Source organism: Furipterus horrens, unplaced genomic scaffold (genome assembly GCF_987537825.1).
Source record: "Furipterus horrens unplaced genomic scaffold, mFurHor1.1.pri manual_scaffold_1, whole genome shotgun sequence".
Lineage (NCBI taxonomy): Eukaryota > Metazoa > Chordata > Mammalia > Chiroptera > Furipteridae > Furipterus > Furipterus horrens.
The window spans coordinates 146,653,551-146,673,109 of NW_028327171.1; the positions used below are offsets into that span (position 1 = coordinate 146,653,551).

At 34.1% G+C, this 19,559-nt stretch overlaps 1 protein-coding gene across 1 annotated transcript; it reads right to left on the minus strand.

The window, feature by feature from the left end:
* Window positions 1-2,721: 2,721 nt before the first annotated feature.
* Window positions 2,722-19,043, minus strand: MMADHC (metabolism of cobalamin associated D). The gene is made up of 8 exons (XM_090279664.1): window positions 18,936-19,043; window positions 18,398-18,454; window positions 13,665-13,809; window positions 11,281-11,498; window positions 8,676-8,781; window positions 7,955-8,085; window positions 4,164-4,250; window positions 2,722-3,238 (listed from the first exon to the last, which is right to left on the minus strand). Exons 2-8 carry the CDS (start codon window positions 18,404-18,406, stop codon window positions 3,044-3,046), a joined length of 891 nt encoding a protein of 296 aa, XP_090135790.1. The 5' UTR covers window positions 18,407-18,454; window positions 18,936-19,043; the 3' UTR covers window positions 2,722-3,043.
* Window positions 19,044-19,559: the final 516 nt, after the last annotated feature.

Genomic DNA, 19,559 nt, shown 5'->3' on the forward strand with positions numbered 1-19,559 from the left:
ACAAAATTAAAGCAATTAGAGCCTCTATTTTTATATAGGGCAATAAGATCAAAGTAGACTGTAGCATTGCAATCTTATGTTTTAGCCTGTTTTCATTTTATGAACGCCTATTTAATGACTGTGGCATTTCATGTAAATATACTGAAATAAAATTGCAAATGTGACAAAACTATTTTATGAAACAATCAAATATGATAAAATTGTTGGATAAATAATTAGAGGGAAATAAGAATGACTCAATCAATGTTCCTAAGGAACTCTAAAAGAGAATGATTTAACTATCCAAAGATTAAGAAGTTCTTGGAAAACTCTTGAAGTTCTTGGCAAAATTGATGTTATAAAAATGTAAAATATGTCTAATAATAGGAAAAATGAAACGCTTTGCAAACTTGATGTTTTGTTTAATCTAGTAATGTTTAGTTGAAATTATACCTAGATATGTAAAAAGAAAGACCATAATTCTGTTTCAATATTTTCTGATGTAACTACATTTTAATTCCCTTTCTAAAAAGTATTCAGTGTAAGGGTCTTTTTATGGTACCAGTTATCTTTGAATAGATCTAGTACAGTTCTAACAGTAGATTTGATTGTGGTTAAAACAAATGTTATTGAAGCACAATATATATACAAAAATGTGTACATAAGTGTACAGCCCAAGTTTGCACAACTAAATCACCCAACAGTCAACACCTGAGTTCAGAAGAACACTGCCAGCACCCCAGAAGCCCTCTGGGCCCCCCTTCTGGTCACTACCCTTCCCCTCCCAAGGGTAAGCAAGCATCATCCTGATGTCCAGCAACATCGGCTTGTTTTGTACTTCACATTAGTGGAATTATACAGTTAAGCATTCTTTTGTATTTACTTCTTTCACACCTTTATTAGTATTACCGTTCATTTTCATTATATAGATCTCCTAATGTATATCCCACTATGTGAATATGCCTGTTCTAGCACTGATGGGCACAAATATATCCATTCTAGTGCTGATGAGCACTGACTGGTATCCTATTTTTGGCTGCTACATGTGGACTTTATATGAATATGTCTTTTGGTGAACAGATGTATGTATTTCTGCTGGGTCTACACCTCCGGGTAGAATTGCTAGGTCCTAAGGTATGTTAAACTTTAGAATTGCCGGTTTTCCAACGTGTTCATACCACATAATAATCAATCGCTTTCTACTGTTATCAGTTAATAAGAGTCCCTTGGGTACATTTCCCAAACCTGAATCTTACCATAACATTTCAGGAAACAAATTTTAATTGGCAGTTACTGCTTCTCAATGCTCTTTGTCTCTGAAAACTCTGTTAGAAAGCAAGATGATAAAATGAGAGTGCTGCAAAGCAGTGGACCAAATAATTCCTCATTGTGGGAGCTGTCCTTCGCATTGCAGGGTGTTTACCAGCATCCCTGGTCTCTACCCAATGGGTGGCTGCAGCACCCGCACTCCCACAGCTGTGACAAACAAAAATGTCTCCAGATATTGTCAAATTTACCCAGAGGGGCAAAACTGCCCCAACTCGGGTGATCAACAATTACGCACAATAAGGATTAATCTCACATTTTTTGAGTGAAACTGCAAATGCGAACATACGGTTTCATATACGTGTAAAGCATCAAAACAGGAAATCAGGACAGCAGTTGCCTTAGAGAGGAGCAAGGGAGGAGTACCTGGAAGCAGTCGGGTAAGCCTCTGAAGTGCCCATAGTGGGGTCTTGGTCTGGGTGTCGGTTACATAGAGGAGCATTTTTCAAGCACTTATGAAACGGGCACTTTTCTGTGCGCGCACACACGACTGGCCCTCTGTACTGATGGGTTTTACATCTATGTATTCATCCAACTGGGGATTAAAAACACTATTTCCAATCCATGGTTGGGGATCCATGGATGCAGGGGGCCAACTAGATGCATTCTTATGCCATTTTACGTAAGAGACTTGGGCATCAGCAAATTTTGGTATCTGCAGGGGGTCCTGGAACAAATACACCATGGATACCAAAAGATAATTGTACTTTAATAAATTTTTCTCAAAATGTTATAGGACTCTCTACTTCATTTTTTCAATAAATGCAAACTTTGTAGCTGCTACTCTTTTTGAGTCATAAGCAACACTTATTATCAAGCTACATGTTAACTAAGCAAAGAATTTGAAATTAAGTTGTAGATTAAATTAAAAAGTTCGTCATCCCCATGTATTCTTTTCAAAAACAGGCATTTAATTGAAAAAATAATATTCAATTAATTCATTTGGTAGAAGTTACTTGTTCTCCAAGATTTGTCACCTCAAAAATAAAAGGTGATTTTTTTTAAAAAAGTTCAAAATACTGTAAAAACAAATCTATCACAAATGAGGCATTGTTGTAATTTATCAGTTTCCATCTATTGCTAAAATTGTAGATATGATTTAACAGCTGAGGCGTAGTTTTGTCTCAAAATAATCTACATTTATTACAACCCAGGTGTTAAGAATTATTTTTTTTAGTATGTTTAAGGATGAGATGCATAAGCCTTTATTTTCCTTTTCCAGCATGGACATTATTTCAAAGTAATACTCAGACTGGTACAAGAGTAAAGAAAAAAATTAGGAAAAACCAAATCTACACTAAATATAGAATTTTCAACTGCATTCATTAAAAAAAGACATTAAAAAGATTAATATTATAGTTCCTTAGGAGTCTTAAGAACTACATTTTAAAAATACTGCAATAAAAAAACATATCATCATAAGCAAATGTATAATTTATTTTTGGAGCAAATAACTAAAACCAAGGTTTTTCTAATAAAGGGGAGAAATAACAACAGATCATACCATGGTTACATGTTAATTACCACATTCTGTACAATTTGGATGTGCTTATCATTGACAATATGAACTTCTGAGATTTAAGAATCACAAGCCCTTGTCAACGTTGTAAATTCAAAAATGTTAAAATAAATACCCTAGAAATAAGTAAAGTTCAAAAACTGAAGCCTTTGACAGTGTTTATGTAGATCAACCCAAACGTTAAGTACAAATAGTATAGCAAATAAATTGACATTACTACTAGTTTCCACTTAATTTCTTCATAATTTGGCTGTCTGGTGTTGCATTCGTAAAGATACTTCCTACAACCACATGGGTACCCCAGAGGTTATGACGAATCACTTTACAGCAGCCAAGATCATCGACAGAGAACCCTAAATGTCGATAGCGTTCATCTGTTTCAAAAAGAGTGTTGTTTGTATGTGGTCCAAAAAACTGAAGGAAATAAAAAAAAAAAAAGATGTATTTTTATTAGCAAAAAAGAAAACAGAGTAATAATTTCATGCAAACATAAACGCATATTTTAATACTCCAAATATTTAAAAATTCAAATAAGGAATAAAAAGGTCATGTGAAACACTTAAAACTTCCCTAACACCTCCTCTCCCCCCAGTAACTGTGCATTCTGGAAATGTGAAATGAATGACCTAGCAAATTCTATATTATCTAGAACCAAATGCATAATATTACATCAACTTTAAAGATGGAATAAACTTTAGACAATCACCTCTGGTTCACCTTTATAATTTTTAAGGTAACTAAAGTCCAGAGTCAGTTTTTCATTTTTAGTCTATTCTCTATCTTACTTGACTTTGAGAAGAAATAGTATACATTCCTATCTTAAGATTCAAAACAAATTTATTACTATTTTTAATGAAAAAACATATCCATAATTTAAAATGTGACAATGTGGTTCAGTTATTTTCAAAATATAACTTTATAAATGTTAATTTCTAAAATGTTACTTTTCTAAATATTTCTTTTACTATCCATATTTTCCTAACTCAAAAAATATTTTTTCTTTCTTAAAGAAACTACTGATAACTAATTTTCAACTAACAAACAGCAAACACATTAATTTGATGTAAATGAATGAGGACAGAAATAAGTTTTTACTATTTTTAATTAAAAAAATTTAAAGTGATGGAGAAACTTAAGTGTGAGTGACAGAGGTCCCTCCAAGTTGTGAATGCAACTGACTCGTAGTGGTACTTCTTTGGGTAAAATTGAGAGGTATTAAAAAAGTCTTAAATGATCTATTTTTACCAAGGTTATAGTTACAAACAATTTCACAATAAAAAAATCATTCCTACTTCAAATTATGTAATCTGGTTTTCAAATTTTGTATTTAATTACTCACTGCCAAACCAGATGATGGGTCAATAAAGTCAGCCCAGTAGCCTTCGGCTCGAAGAGCGTAGCATATTTCCTTAGCACCGCTGATGAACTGCACAGAAAAAGACACGTAATATGCTCAAGATAGCACTGCTACAGAGTTTTATTTTTAACAAATTAAGTATCTTTTGCTTCAGATAGAACTTAGTAAAGTTAATAAAAAATTAAAACTGATAAATGAGACTGTAAAGTCATTAAGATTATTTTAACCATTTCAAAAGATTAATGGTTCATATAACATTTTCATTTTTTTTCAAAAAGTCTAGATTATATATTTGTTTCTCCTAAATTGTTTCTTATTTTAGGAACCATTCCTAATCATTTCTGTGCTATTAATTCCTGAATTTATCACAAATTATAAGCCACAGTTGTTATTTTGCAATACTATGGAAATGTTAGAAATAAGGTAAGAAAAAACAAAATATTCATAGTAAAAAAGATTTGAATTATCCATTAACTTGAATAAATGTTTAAAAATATATACTTGTGAGTCCTTCAAAAACACATCTATCCATTTGCAGAGTCCTGAAATAGTTCTGAAAAGGCACACAGAAGTAAGATGTAAACGGCGAGATGGGGTAGAGGGCTGGAGAGGACCCTTACTTTTCATTATACATATACGTGTTTCTTTTGTGATCACCACATACCACATGTATGTATCACCTACTCAAAACCGTGGTCTCACCATTCTAATTCATATGGTGTCTTTATTAGCTTCATTAGAAATCTAACCAGTGAAAAAGACAGTAACAAATATTACGACCAAATTAGAATGTTAAAAAAAAAGATAGATCATAAATGTTTAAAAACAAGGGTGCACAGTTCCATTTCCAGCCATAACAGAGTAATAGGTACCAAACCTGTCACCTGCTCAAAACTCTAAAACTGACAGATACATACAGCAACTGTTTTTAGACTCTGAACAACAGTCAGACAAAACTGTAATCCTTGACAGAAAGGGAACAGATGATGTGCTCCCCATATTTTCCAGTTTTGTCTGGGGATACCTTCTTGTCACAGGGCAAAAGAGATTCCAAGCAAAAGCTGGTGTCACTGAACTGAGGAGGCAGAAAACAAGAATTATGGGCTGCTAAAGCACCTGGAATTTGTGGGGTGGGAACTGGAGAAGAGGAAGGTGAGCAAACGGGGCTCCCAGTAGTCGCAGCTGGCCCTGGCCTTATCACCATGAGCTGAGCTGTGCACGCGCGTGCGGAGATTCCACGAGGCCTAGCACAAAGTGCCAGCTGAGAGCCGAATGGTGACACTAGGGTTTGTGCAGTGCTGGATAACATGGATTTCTGAGTACCTCTGACTTTAGCTGAGACCCTCAAAAGTCAAAGCCTTAGGGATATGGGTCATATCCTAAATAAAGGATTAATAAGCTATAACCTGAGGGCCAAACCTGGCTGATGCCTGTTAGTATAAATACAGTTTTACCGGAACATGACCATGACCATTCACTTTTATATTGTCTATGGCTGCTTTAACAATACAAGGGTCAACTTGAGTAGTTGAGACATATTTACTATCTGACTCTTTACAGAAAGTTTGCTGAGCCTTGCTATAGAGGGTATACAACTTATGCTAACCTATTTTCTCCTAATACATTCTTGTAAACTAATGAAAACCATTTAGGTGATACTGTATTCTTTAGATTATCTTCACACTTAGTATTTATACTTATTGCTGTATTTAATTAATCCTCATAATTCCTAAAAATAGGAAAACTACTGAATATGAAAAGCCATTAGAATATATATCAATTTCATGCAGAGATGTGCTGTACACAAAAACTATATAAGGAGAGCAAAATAATACAATCAAATGTTTGAAAAGGTTAATTAAAAGTATCCCAAATGATCACAAAAAGAACCAGATTAAGTATTTCTCTTAAGATTTCTATTCCTCAACAGCAAACACTGACATCTGCTGGAAAAATATGGAATAGATTTAAATCATAAAAGATAAAATACCTATTTGGACAGTAAAATATATGTGGTTCTAAAATAATTACTAACATATCTAAAATAGAAAAATCTGTTTTTTTCCCCAAAGAAAATAAAATAACTTTAGTCTTTACAAAACTAAAAATCAGAAGATAAAGCATGGTGCCATTTCAAAGTCCTGAAACTGGTTATAGAAAACTGACAATTATAACGGGGTTAGTGTCAAGAGGATCAGAATCTGACTGATCAAAAATCAGAACCACTAATGCAATGCACACATGAGAGCTCTCTAGTGACTAAATGATAATGATGATACAGTATGAATTTGGTAAATATTACCTTGAAATGTAAATAGAAAATATTGAGTTAATGCCTATTTAAATTTCAACTTTCTGAATTCAGATTATCTATCAAATCAGAAATAGTATCTTATGCCTCTTTGTAATGTCCTTACTATCTAGCATATAACTTGCTCAGGATTGTTATCTACTGTATGAAATTTATTATCAAAGCTCTATGTGGGACTTTTAAATACTATAAAGTCATCATCATAAAATACTGTTAAGTGTGTAAATTATAATATATTCTTACAAATGAAGAGAACCACCATCCAATCCTAAAGAAAATATAAAGTAATTCCTAACATTATGCTGTATAAAATTTAGTAAAGGTAATTTTTTCAACTATAGTTAGCTAAGATTTCTCAAGTGAATTATTCCTAATCTGTCATACAGGCACAGAAATATTTCTATCTTGGAGACAAAATAATTGATACAACCCAACATCAAACTCTTAAAGAAATAATTATATAACTTAAAAATGTAAGCCTTTACATTACCTTTAAACATTTCTCAGGTTGCTAAATATGACAAGGAATGTTAATATCCAGGGTACGAGTATACACACTAAGACAATCTTTCTGGCAGGCAAATTGGAAGCACTTATCAACTTCTAAAATGACTATATCCCTTAATTCAGCAAGTCTCAATTTAGGGATCTACAGATGTGTGTGCATAAAATACGTATGTACACTCTCTCTGACTGCCAGGCCTCAGGCCACTGCGGCTCCGACGCTGGCTCTCGCTGTCCCTGCCTTTGCCACCCTTGCTCCTGCCTTTGTCCCCGACCTCAGCAAGGCCTTCTCTTCCATGAGAACAGATCACCAATAAACCCTGCTTGCTTGCACAATTAAAAAATATATATACACACATATAAATATGTACAAATCCATTCACTGCCTGTAAAGCAAAACTTTGGTTTTCAACTTACAAATTATTAAAAAAAATTTTAAGTAATTTAAAAAAACTTATGGTTTGCCCATGTAACATAATACAATGCAAATTTCACCCCCCCCCCCAAAGGAAATATATCTATGTGTACTGTTATGGGAAGATGTCAATACATATCCTCAGGTTAAAAGCAAAGGACAGAAAAGAAACGTGGATATATAGTTTTTTATGATGATTGTACTATACATAGTTACCATTTACTCCCTGAAGAAGGCTGGGATAATTTTCACTTTTTATTTGCTATGCTTTAAAGTGAGAGTAGGGTATGAAGAGTTTTCTTTTCTGTTTTTATCTTATTTCTTAAAACAGACCTAAAGTCAAAAAAATTAAGCTAAGTATTAAACAGAATCTTAGTTGTTCAAAATTGTGGCACTGTTATTAGAAAAGATGTAAGTTCTTTAGTACTGAAATAAGTTAGCAGAGAATAAAGGCTAGAAAAGACACTCAACATTTTAAAACATTGATTCATTCCTATTTAAATAAGGTCATAAAATTAAATTGTCACCAACTGAAAGAATTACCTTTTCTAAAAGTATTTCTCTTTCATTTTCTACCTCCTCACTCCAAACAGTCATATCATTCTTAGTTTTCTGTGTTACAGTCAGAATCATTAGTTTGTTGGTGGCCACTTCTGGAAACAGTGATTGAAAATCTATAAATAAAATAAGAATAAAAATTCCAGGGAGAAAATAATTTGGCTTTTAAAAAGATAAGCAGTGCATAAAAACATCTCTTTAGAAAAATAAATTATTGTGGTATCAAATTAGGTTTATAAATGCATATTATTTTTGAAAAGGATGACATAAACTTGATTTTGGTTCACTTCTGCTCCTGTTGGATGAACTGAAATATTACTGACAACAATTCTGAAAGGTTACACATTATTGGTCTTACAATTTTCAAAAGAAGTTTTACAAAGACTTTTCTTATGGTTAGGTATCACCTCATGAAATTATAGCTGTAATAATCAAGCAGGAGTGGAATGACTTTTAAGGAAAGCTACAGGAAAAAAGTTATTAAAAATTCTACTCTTCCTATCTAATGACAGCATGAGGTCAGATGGCAGGGGACATCTGAATGCCTCTATCTTGGCCATGCAATCCTTTCCCTCCTGACATACTACAGTATTAAGTAAAACACAAAGCACTACAACTCCTATGGAACACATTATTCAATACATTAAAAAACCAGTGACATTATCTAATACCCATTATTGTAAAAATGCATAGAAGCACAACATACCTCTTCGCAGCAATTCTGGACATGTTTGGATTACACACTCTACTTTGGCACTTTCAAAGTATGTCTCTGCACTGTTAACTTCTTGTTCAACAGGTGGATCATTACCCTAGGGGGAAAAAGAAATATAAATAAATAGAATCTGGAGTTTAAATACCTTACCTGTTATGAACTTATCTTTCCTAGAAAGTTTTTTTTTTTTTTAATAATCCTAATTTAATTATTGGTGAGGTAATAGTCAGTTTTTTCTTATACACTCAAACTTTTCTCCATAAAAATTCTAAAAAAAAAACTGAATAAAAAAAATCCATGAATGTATAAATATATTGATAAAATAGGACTTGATATGAATAGAAGTTGGCTAAGAAATTAACTAAAATACAGTAATAATGTCATACAATGTTACCTCATAATATTTTGTGATATCTAATTACCTTTTCTTTAATTTAGTAATCTATAAAATGGGGATGATAATAGTAACTTACAGAATAAGTTGACTAAATATACAGCCTCTCCTACAGGTAGAGCTTCGAGGCTTTTAATCAACTGAAATTACTGGGCACCTACTATACATCACACAGTATAAGAACAGGCACTACAAAAGTTGAAAAAATCCAGTCTTCACTATTAGTTATATTACAGCTACAAGCAGGATAATAGCATGAACAAATCATTGCAATCGAACAGGAAAAGTGCTACAGAGTTTGAAGAAAGCCTTCCAGCAATACAGATAGGGAAGAGATTTGCTTTCCTCGGAGAAATCAGGAAAAGGCTGAAATCATATTTGGGTACATGTTAATTAATGTGATGTTTGATAGGTAAAAAATGGGTGGAATATAGATTTGGAATTAAGGAGGAAAAACAGTCCAGCAAGAAAATAACAACAGTACAAAGGCAATCAATGGTCAAAGAGAATAGTGTACTTAAAAAAATTAAAAGCATGCTGTGATTGGGGTGCAGAAAAAACAGGCAATAGCAGGAGGTAAGGTGGGAAAGACAAGATTCACAATTATGGAAAGCCATTTATGCCACATTAAGAAATTCTGACTTAATAAGCAATGAGGAATAGCAACATAAGATATAAAAAGCTAATGCTAGTATTATCGCAGAGATGTATGGAAATGAGGAAAAGCAGGTATAGACTTGTAAAAGCCAACTTATTAATCCCTTTCTGCTTTATGTATACTTTCACATTTCATCCTCATAATTTTGTGGACCAGAGATTATTACTATACCTGTCATATATACAGAGGCTCAGAAAGTTATTTTTTCAAGGTCACACAATTCAGTAAATGGCAAAGCTAACCTTTGAACCTAGACTTAATCCTATCTCCATACTCTGTCATACTACAATGCCTCTAAGAAGCTAGGTAAGATAAGGTAGCCTGGAACTCGGGCAATATTAGAAAAATTGAAGAGGGCATAAGTAATTTAAGAGCTGCTTTAAGAGATAAAGCTATGAGATTTTATTACTATTTATGGGGGTATGACAGAGAGAGGAGTCGAGGTTGGCAGTATAACTCTTATCTTGCAACAGTGGGATGATAGCTAAGTCATTTATACTACTGATAATATGGGAGTAAGGACAGATTTTGAGAGAAAGAAGAACTAATTCAGGATTAGACATGTGAAGTCTGGGGACTTGTGAGATATCCAGATAAAATGTTTGACAGGCAGATAGAAATATAGAACCAGAAATGTCAGAAATAGAAACACTAAGTTAGAAATTATAAAAACACAGCCTGTGAAAGGAAGCCAAGAGAGTAAGTGACCAGGAAGCAATTTAAATGAAAAGATGAAGAACAGAAATGTATGGGAAATATTATATGATTGACAGAGGAGGAGCCAGTTTTAGGTTATCCAATATAATCCATTATAACTGTAAGGGGCTGTGGCTTTTAGTAATTGATTTTGATAAAACAACAACAACAACAAAAAAAAACCTCAGCCTGAAATTGTGTAGAAATGTGAAAAAAATCACAAGATTCAGGGGTTTGACAGAAACTCTGAATTGCATGTAGCTTTCCACTTGATTTGGCCATCAAACAATACCACTTTTAAAAACTCATTTTAAAAAACCTTCAGGAATTGTATTTTTTAAAAAAAGATACCCATTTGTAAGTCTTTCTTTTTAGATTATCTGAAGAATTTCAGAAATCTTAAAATTTTAAGTTTTTAAATGGCTAATGGAGTATAAAACTAGTAGAAATTTGGTCTATATACAAATGATAATTATAAATTATAATAGTGAGAACAGGCAATCTAAATTTCCAGTAATAATAAATGCAATATGAAAAAGAAAAAAATATAAATTTCCAATAATACAGAAATAAGTGAATTATCCATAATTGATGAAACAAGCAGTTATGACAAAAGAAATTTTTGAAGAATCACTTAATTGCCTAAAAAAGACAGTAATATAAAGCAAAAAAAAAATAGAAAAAACACTGCATACAGGACAATGCCATGTTTTAAAAATCTATTTATGTTGTTTTTGTATTGGAATTATGTATTTTTCTTTACTTTTCAATTAAAGTCATGCTTATAGTAACCAGAAATTAATATAGGATAATTAAAAACAATAAAATATATAATCTTAATAATTTACCTGAAATTCATTCACATATTGTGCCATCACAAACTCATGTCTTTCACTTGATAAAGGTTCTGCTAGAACATCAGGTAAAGTTTTATGAACCTGGCTTTTCTTCTGTGACATGGTCCCATTGAGGTGACAATCAAAACCTATGTTCCCAGGAAGCTGGAATCTCTGATCCTGAGGCCCAAATGGTCCCATAATTTCATCAGGCCAAATTGTTCGAGAGCCTGAAGAGAAACAAAAAGTAATGAGTCATTTTTCTCCTTAACAGTTAAGTGTACTGAGACTAAAAAAATAAACTCCCTTCTTAAAATCAGGCATTTTTTACCTAAATGACAGACTTTTGAAATTTGCTTTCCTACTTCAAATCACTTCCTAAATACTAATGAAAGCAACCAGTTGTCAGCTCGCGGGCATGTCCATTATTAGGAGAAAGGTTTAATAAAGTACTATAATCCATATTATATAATGCTTGATAGTCATTTAAAAGAATATAATAAATCTTTACTGACTGAATGAAGTCTGAGACATTGCGTTAAAAGAAAAAGCTAAATCAAGATAACTTATATGACATTTATTTCAGAATTTCATGTTTTTAAATTCAGAAAAAAAGATTTAAAAGGAAACATACCAAACTTAATAGGGGTTGCCCTTGGGGAGGAGCATGGAGCTGCTGTTACCTGGTGGCATGAAACATTAATGGGCTGGGAAACATCCTGCATGAGCCAACATGACATGATGCCCTATTTACCAGCCACATGAGTTAAGGTGGATTAAAAGCTTAGGGAGGAAGAGATCACATTAATTTATTCACTTTTTAAAAACACCCTAATTTGTGAAAAATTTTAAAAGATCCAGAAAAGAATAGAGTAGAAAAATAAGCAAAGAAATACTCGAGTAGATTTTTGTTTAAAGAAAGGGCCAACTGCTGAAGACATCAGTTGGCAATAAAAATATTTTTTCATACCCTGCCCAAATGGAGTGACTAGCATGGCCATGCCAATATGGCTGCTCCATCACTAGATTGTGTCAGCATAACCCCCTTCTACAACTATGACAAATACCACCCAACAATCATGAAACTATTTCCTCCTGAACCCTGACACTGTCTTGTAATTCTCAACCTGAATACACTAGCCTAATACTTCTCAGACTTTTAAGTATTTGAGAATCATTGGAGATCTTGTAGAAATTCAGATTCTCATTTAGAAGGTCTGGGGTGGGGCTCAAGGTTCTTCATTTCTAACAAGTTCCCAGATGATACTGATGCTGTGAGTCTGAAGACCACTGTGAGTAGTAAGGCCGACAGACACTAATGACTGACTGGAGTCAGTTCACAAGCTAAAAACCTTAGCTATTTTTGAACAAAATGGGCTTTAAAGACTGTCCAGATCTAACAGTCTCTTGAAAGAAAAAAATATCCCATGTTAACAGTGGATTTGATCATAATTTTATGTTGATTGGTAATTTAGGTTTTCTCTTCCAGGAAGTCAGTTCATATATTTTTTTAATTTTTTTTTTTCATTTTTTACTGGGCTGGGGCTGTCTTTTTCCTATTGGTCCATCATTAAAAAAAAAGAAAAAAGAAAAAATATATATATACATTCAGAATACAATCCCTTTATATATTCTGAATGACAAATCTTTTATTTATGATACATATATGTTTAGCCTTCAGATGAGTAATCAGAGATGGAGTTATAAAACTGAGGCAAGAAAACCAGGGAAAACTTGGTATGCCCAAGTAAATTTACATTACATTGTAAGTAATGTGTTGCAAGAAAAAAGATTCTATTTTAGGATGCATTAGGTTACATTCCTAAGAGCTCTCTCTTAATATTTTAGTGTGTATTATAAACCTCCAAGATAGGACTGTGGCATATAGACCCTGGGGACTGTTTGGGAAGGGAACTGTTATTGAAAGTAACAGAAGATAACCAAGGTTTATCAAGGAAGTAGCACAATTAAAATGTTTTAGAATGATTACTATAATAGTGGTGTGCAAGATGGATTAGAAGCAGCAGACTTTGTAGATAGGGGGTAAGGTTGTGATTCAATAAACATATATAAAAAGTGCCAGCTATATTTAAGAAATTCAGCAAAGAATAGCAAAAAGTAGTAACAGTTCAACAGGATTAAAATATTTGTTTCAGGGAGGGCTCTGTGTTTTTGAAGATAGAAAGAAACTAAAGTATAATAAAAGTATGTTTTAGAAACCAATATTCATTCCTTTTTTAAATGTTGTAGCTTTCTGATATAAATATTTAGGAAGAACTCTTAAGTCTATATTAAATTCAACTTCAGAAAATCTGTAAGAATTCAAGTAGAAATATAGAAAACGCAACTCAAAATGTTTTGGAATAATTATCAGTAAAGCAGGAACTTTTACTTACATATATCAGGAGGTGCAGTGGCCACATGAGACTCATCGGAACCTGAGGATCCTGCAGTTGAAAAGGCTTTGGGATTGACAACCCTTTTCACTAAAGAATAAAATCCTGGGAGATAGGAAACCAATCTGGCTCTGTTACAGAGCACCTAAAAATGATACAAAATTGTAAATTATTTTTTCTGGATATAAATGTTATACTTACACAGTCTCTGGCAAATCATCACATTGCAATATATCTTTTAAAACCAACATTTATTCTACTACTGAGTACCTACCATATGACAAGCATTATGTATATTTATAATTTAAAAAATAAAAAAACAAACAATAAGTTACTTTGGATACAAGCGTATAGCTTTTCCAATAAAGGCCAAAATTAAAGAGTGCCACACTAGAGAATGGGAACCTCTAAAAATTGCTCTATTTAGCAACACAGAAAAGGTAGTCCAACTAATAAGAGTCTATTCTCAAAACATGGAGCTTTCAAAATCTTTCCTAGGATCAAAAAATGCTTATTTTCTAACCCTTCTCGTCTTTTACTGCTTTAAATTGTGCCATCTTTCCTCTTGGTTTTATGGCAATGTACACTTTCTTTCATTTTAGCACAAACCTATGTGGTACCTTTTTTGCTTCTAAGTTCATTTTCTAGACTGAATTTTTACAATGAATGATTGTGTAAATGCATAAACTTTTAGCAAAACACCTGGGTGACAATAATTTAATGAAGGGGTTTAATACAGTCTGCTGTTTTACTGTAACACAGTCACACCCATTTTACGTATTGTCCATGGCTACTTCCACATCATAATGAGAGTTCAGTACTTGCACAAACACTCTATGGTCCACAAAGCCTAAAATATTTACTGTCTAGCCCTTTATGTTAAAAAAAAAAATTGCCAACTCTTAGTTTAGTGGAGAAGTATAAGAACAAATATCATGTTATCTATAAAATGCTAAGATATGAATAATTAATAAATCCTTGAAGGAGTAGAAAAAACATTTCATGGAAAATATGCTAGGTTTTGTAGAACTAGTAGAAATTTGCCGGGGAAAGTGGCATTTAAATGAGTGACTTTCAGAAACAAAGGTGTGAAGCCATAAAGGTATATTCAAAGAGTGACAAGTTCAGTGAGGGAGGGTATACAGGAGTGTAGTTAAAAACAATCTTCAAATTTAACTTGTAGGCAACTATAAAAACTTTATATTTGACACAAACAGAAAAGGGTTGTTACATCAAGATAATAAATCAGAATTTTATTCTGAAGGCAGGGATTGGAATAAATGGATAAAAATATGGGATATTTTTTAGGAATATACCATTAAGGGCAGCATAGAGAATAGACTGGGATAGGGTTAGAAGTGGTATGGAAACTAGTTACCAGTATGTTGAAATAGTCTAGCCACTTATTTGATCCTTTACAATAAATCATTTATTTTCCCTTTCACATACTATTGTGAAATCTGGCCCATCTGTTCTTTCTTACTTTATTTCTTACAATAAATACAAGAGAACATCCTAACTGGTATTACTACTTCTCTGACATAGTTTCTTACTAATTTTACCTTCCCTTTCCCTACTCTACTCTTTAGTCACATGAAAATATCTACCTCGCATTTCCCTTATTTCTCTGCCTTCTTTTAGGTTGTCAAAAGATTTTTTTCCCCGCTAAGATGTCCTTTCCCTAACATGCTAAGCCTCAACTAATCTGACTCTTAAAAACCTGGAATAGAACTCCTAAGTGTAAGGCATGTCTTTAAAGCATTCTGCCCACCTGAAATTTTAAGCATCCTCCCTTGGGCCTGTACCCAACCTTCTCAGAGATAAAAATGATAATTATTAGGCTTTTTACCTACTAGACAACCTCAGACTTTTTAGGTGTTTCTATAATACTACAAATTTACCTTTATAATTGAGGACATTTAACAGATTGAATATGGCTCCGGATCGAAAAGGCAATTTAAAATTTAAAATTTCAAAAATATTTGAGCAAAGTTTCAAAATGGTAAGAGGCTCAATAAGAGATTAGCTGAAAGGGACAATATTAAGTAGTAAATAATCAAAAGTGTTAGTTACTATGGGCCAGGTTCTGTGCTAAGTGCTTCGCATGTACTGTTTAATTTTCACATCACTTCTATATACCATTATTTACATTAGTTTGATTATTGAAATATTATTTGTAATCCTTCACATTCACATTGCTTCACAAGCAAAACCAAAAGGAAAGGGAAGATTATCTAAGTTATTTTAAAAATTGTTTATATTAAAAATTATTTTACCTTCTAAGTACCAAGGCCACTAGATTCTGTTTTGATTTTTCTTGATGGTAAAACTTCTAACAAAAGTTATATAATAAAATGTAAGCTTTGTTTCTAGCCTAAGAAAGTCTAATCATCAAGTTTCATTTTATTGGCAAAATAAACCAGTATTTAATTTGTCCACTGAAACAGAGAGCAGATGACAGTACTAGCTTGTTTTAAACTTTTACCCTTTAACCTATATCATTTTCAAATCTTCTGTGGTGGAACTGAAATGTTTTGTGCAAACTTGACAGATTTATGACACTAGGTCAGCTGGTGGGTATAATGATTAAAAGTTGTGGCCAATAAAATAGCCCCCAAATTAAAATAGCCAGTTAATTTTAGTTTGAGGATATGTATGTATTTTATACATGACTAACAAAGTAAACTTAGGACTCTAGACTTAGGAAGATGACAAGCTATTAAGATTTAACTTGGCCTCTACCCAAAACTGAGAACTGGTCATATGTAAAACACATCCGTATGTATTCACATATTTGTGTGGTCCCCAGTATTCCAAGAAATTTTAATTGGATATCAACATTGAGAAATTATACAATTTCACACAAAAAGTCCAGAGTTTTGGCTGTTCTTGAAGATCTGGCAGCACTGGATTAAAATTCCCAAAAGGTATTAATTAGCAACAAATCACTGTAGGTAAGGAAAGGCTGCTCCCTTTATACCACAAATGGGCATTTCAGTTCATCAAAATCCTCACCAAGGCCTATTAATTTAACCTGTCCAGCCACTGAGGCATGGACATTTATGATCCTTGCGATGTATGCTAACTAAATTGTTTAAGACACACATATCTGCATATTTCATTACTAATAGCCATTCAGCATTTACAATGCATATAAACTAACATACATTTTTAGAAGTATATTTATTAAAATTAAATTTTACTTTATATGACGTTCTTTTTAACAATAAGAGGATTTATAAAGTAGCTTTCAAATTATTTACCCTACTGAACTAATTTATAAAAACCAGGTCAAATATTAGCATTCTATTCTAAATAATGTCTTTCCTTTGAGAGTACCACATGCTTCTTTACAATGTTCCCTTTCTGTGGTTATGGCCAGGTAAAAATTCACCTAAAAATGTGGCCAAGATGGGTGGACTACTTTTATAACTTGTTCCTATGGTCACATCATTAGACCCTCACTTAATATATCAGGTTCAATTACAGAAATACTGTACTACCCTGGGCAACTGTTGCCATACTCTTCTTCTTAACACATAGCTCTGACTAAGTCACCATGACTTCAAGAATAAAGTCTAAATTTCTGAGTTTGGCATTCGAGGCTCTCTATTACTTGATCAGAATTCCACAATCCAAAGTTATTTCCCAGTAATTTCATTCACGTAGCCTATACTCAGGAAGACAAAACTGACTTCTTGATTTTTGAAAGGGGGGATGTCTTTGAATACACCTCCTGTTCTTCCTTACCTAAACCTTAGATTATCTAAATCCCATTTGTCTTTCAAAACTCGAATCACCTCTCAGATTAAGTGATCCCAAGTCCCTATATTCCCCTCTCCACAAATCTGCACGGTACCTTTGTGTAGCTTAAAAAAAAAAAAAAAAAGAAAAAAAATTATTTCCTACTTTTATTGTTGCTGTTTTCATTTATGTCTTTATGGCCCCTACAATACGATCTCTTTATGCTAGGATGTGTCTGGTTAATCACTGGAAAGTCACAGCCAATAAATATCTGTGCCCTATGTCAATAATATCTCTTGCTCTTATTTTGTAGGATTTGGAAAGTTATTTGCAATACTAAAACTGCTACAAAACCTTCAACTTAGCTAACAAAGAAATAAAAAAGGCTTCAAAGTAGGTTCTAAATATTTACTGAAATGATGTCCTTTTAAAAATATTGAAAGGATGCTGGCTCTGAATGTATTTCCAAAACTGAATTTGTAGAAATAAGTATACATGTATTAAATAGAAGGCGTTCAAACTACCTTCAAAGCATACCAACATTAATTTCGCACCGTTTGCTTCCCTTGACATTTTTGATACATTAAGTCAGAGATCTTCAACCCTTTTTCATCTCATGGCACACATAAACCAATTACTACAATCCTGCATCATACTAAAAATATATATTTTTTGCTGCTCTGACAGTAAGAAAAGATAGGTACAACTTTTTTTTCCTTCACACTCACAGCTCTTGTTGTGTTGGCTGTTGTCATTTTTTGTTGAAGCCTGACAATCTACGGGAAAGAGGTCACTGCCCCTGTCTAAACAAATATTGCATATTTTAAAAATTCTTGCGACACACCTGTTGAAACTCGCTGCACTAAGTCTAAGCAGGAAAGACATTATGCCATCAATACTATCAGAAACCCCTCCTTCCAACATTTCCTAACAAGTTCCCAAACTCGTCTTTTATTATATACTGCCGCTCAAGAGACTCATGTACTCACATTGGCCATTTCTAGAGCAGAGGGCAGACGCAAAATATCTTCCTTTAGTAGTTCCTCCTGCAAAAGGACAAAACGGAGCAGGCTAGTGACGGATTGAGCTTTAACAAAAGACGGCCCGGGAACGTCCACTCTCTCCTACGGCCGGACCCGAGTCCAAACTCTGCCCGTAACCCGCGGCCAGAACTCGCCCCCAGCCCCTCCCGGGCACCGAGCCCTGCCCCGCGGAGGCCGGGCAGCCCCGGGCTCCGGGGTGGGGGCCCGCAGAAAACAACCCGGACTGGGTCTGGGCGGGGAATGGGGAGCGGCGGCCAGCACAGAGATCTGAGGGTCGAAGCAGTTATTTTAACTGGTTGACAACAGCTCCAAACAAAGGTTCGAGTTGAACGGGAGAGTGAGGAAGCAAAAAGAACCTGAATCCAGAGTGACAGGATGACTGGGGACAGAGACATGGCTCTGGGGGAATAGGGGCAATATTAAGAGCTGTAGCCCGAAGATGGGCGAACTTGGAGGGGCTATCGCGGGCGGAAACCATCCGTACCAGTCAACACCGCTGCCTCCAGCTGTCCGAGAACCTGACTCTTCCCGCCGTGATAATGGCGACGGCCACGGCGGCGGCGGGCAGTGACCAGGCAGAAGAAGTTGCTTCCGAGCGTATCGATGGGAAGGATCGTCGAACCGACGATGCGCAGGCGCACAGTAGGCCACGAAGAGCCGACCTTCCATTGGGTAGTCCTGGGCCAACAATGTGGGAAGGAAAAGGGGCCGGAGGGGTGGGGGGTGGCTGGGGGCGGCGTGGTGACTTGGGAGGTTTGTCACGAGAGATCCTGACCTGGGTTAGGCTGTCATCTCATTTCATTCTTTAATTTACTGATCAATTTCATAGATTCGCCCACTCCAATATTTTCTTACTGCCCGCAGGAAGTAGCCTTCTGTTCTTTGTATCCTAGTTCATTACTCATGAATCACTGTTTTTGAGCATAGAGCACTTGCGTGTTTCTTTCTGTACTAGCCCTTAAAAGGCTGAATTATAAATAGCATATAATTTTTATTTATCAATTTTATTTTAAATTAAATATACTTTATTCAAACTTTTTATTTCTAGTTGGGTCACATTGGACAAGTTCCTTAGTCTCTTTATGCCTTTAGTTTCCTTGCTTCTATA

Coding starts and splice junctions, on each gene's coding strand:
- MMADHC (XM_090279664.1), bottom strand. Junction 8,782..11,280: donor AATATGTGAATGAATTTCAG/GTAAATTATTAA, acceptor TTTTCCCCCTAG/GGTAATGATCCACCTGTTGA. Junction 4,251..7,954: donor GAGAAATACTTTTAGAAAAG/GTAATTCTTTCA, acceptor TTTTCTGTGCAG/TTCATCAGCGGTGCTAAGGA.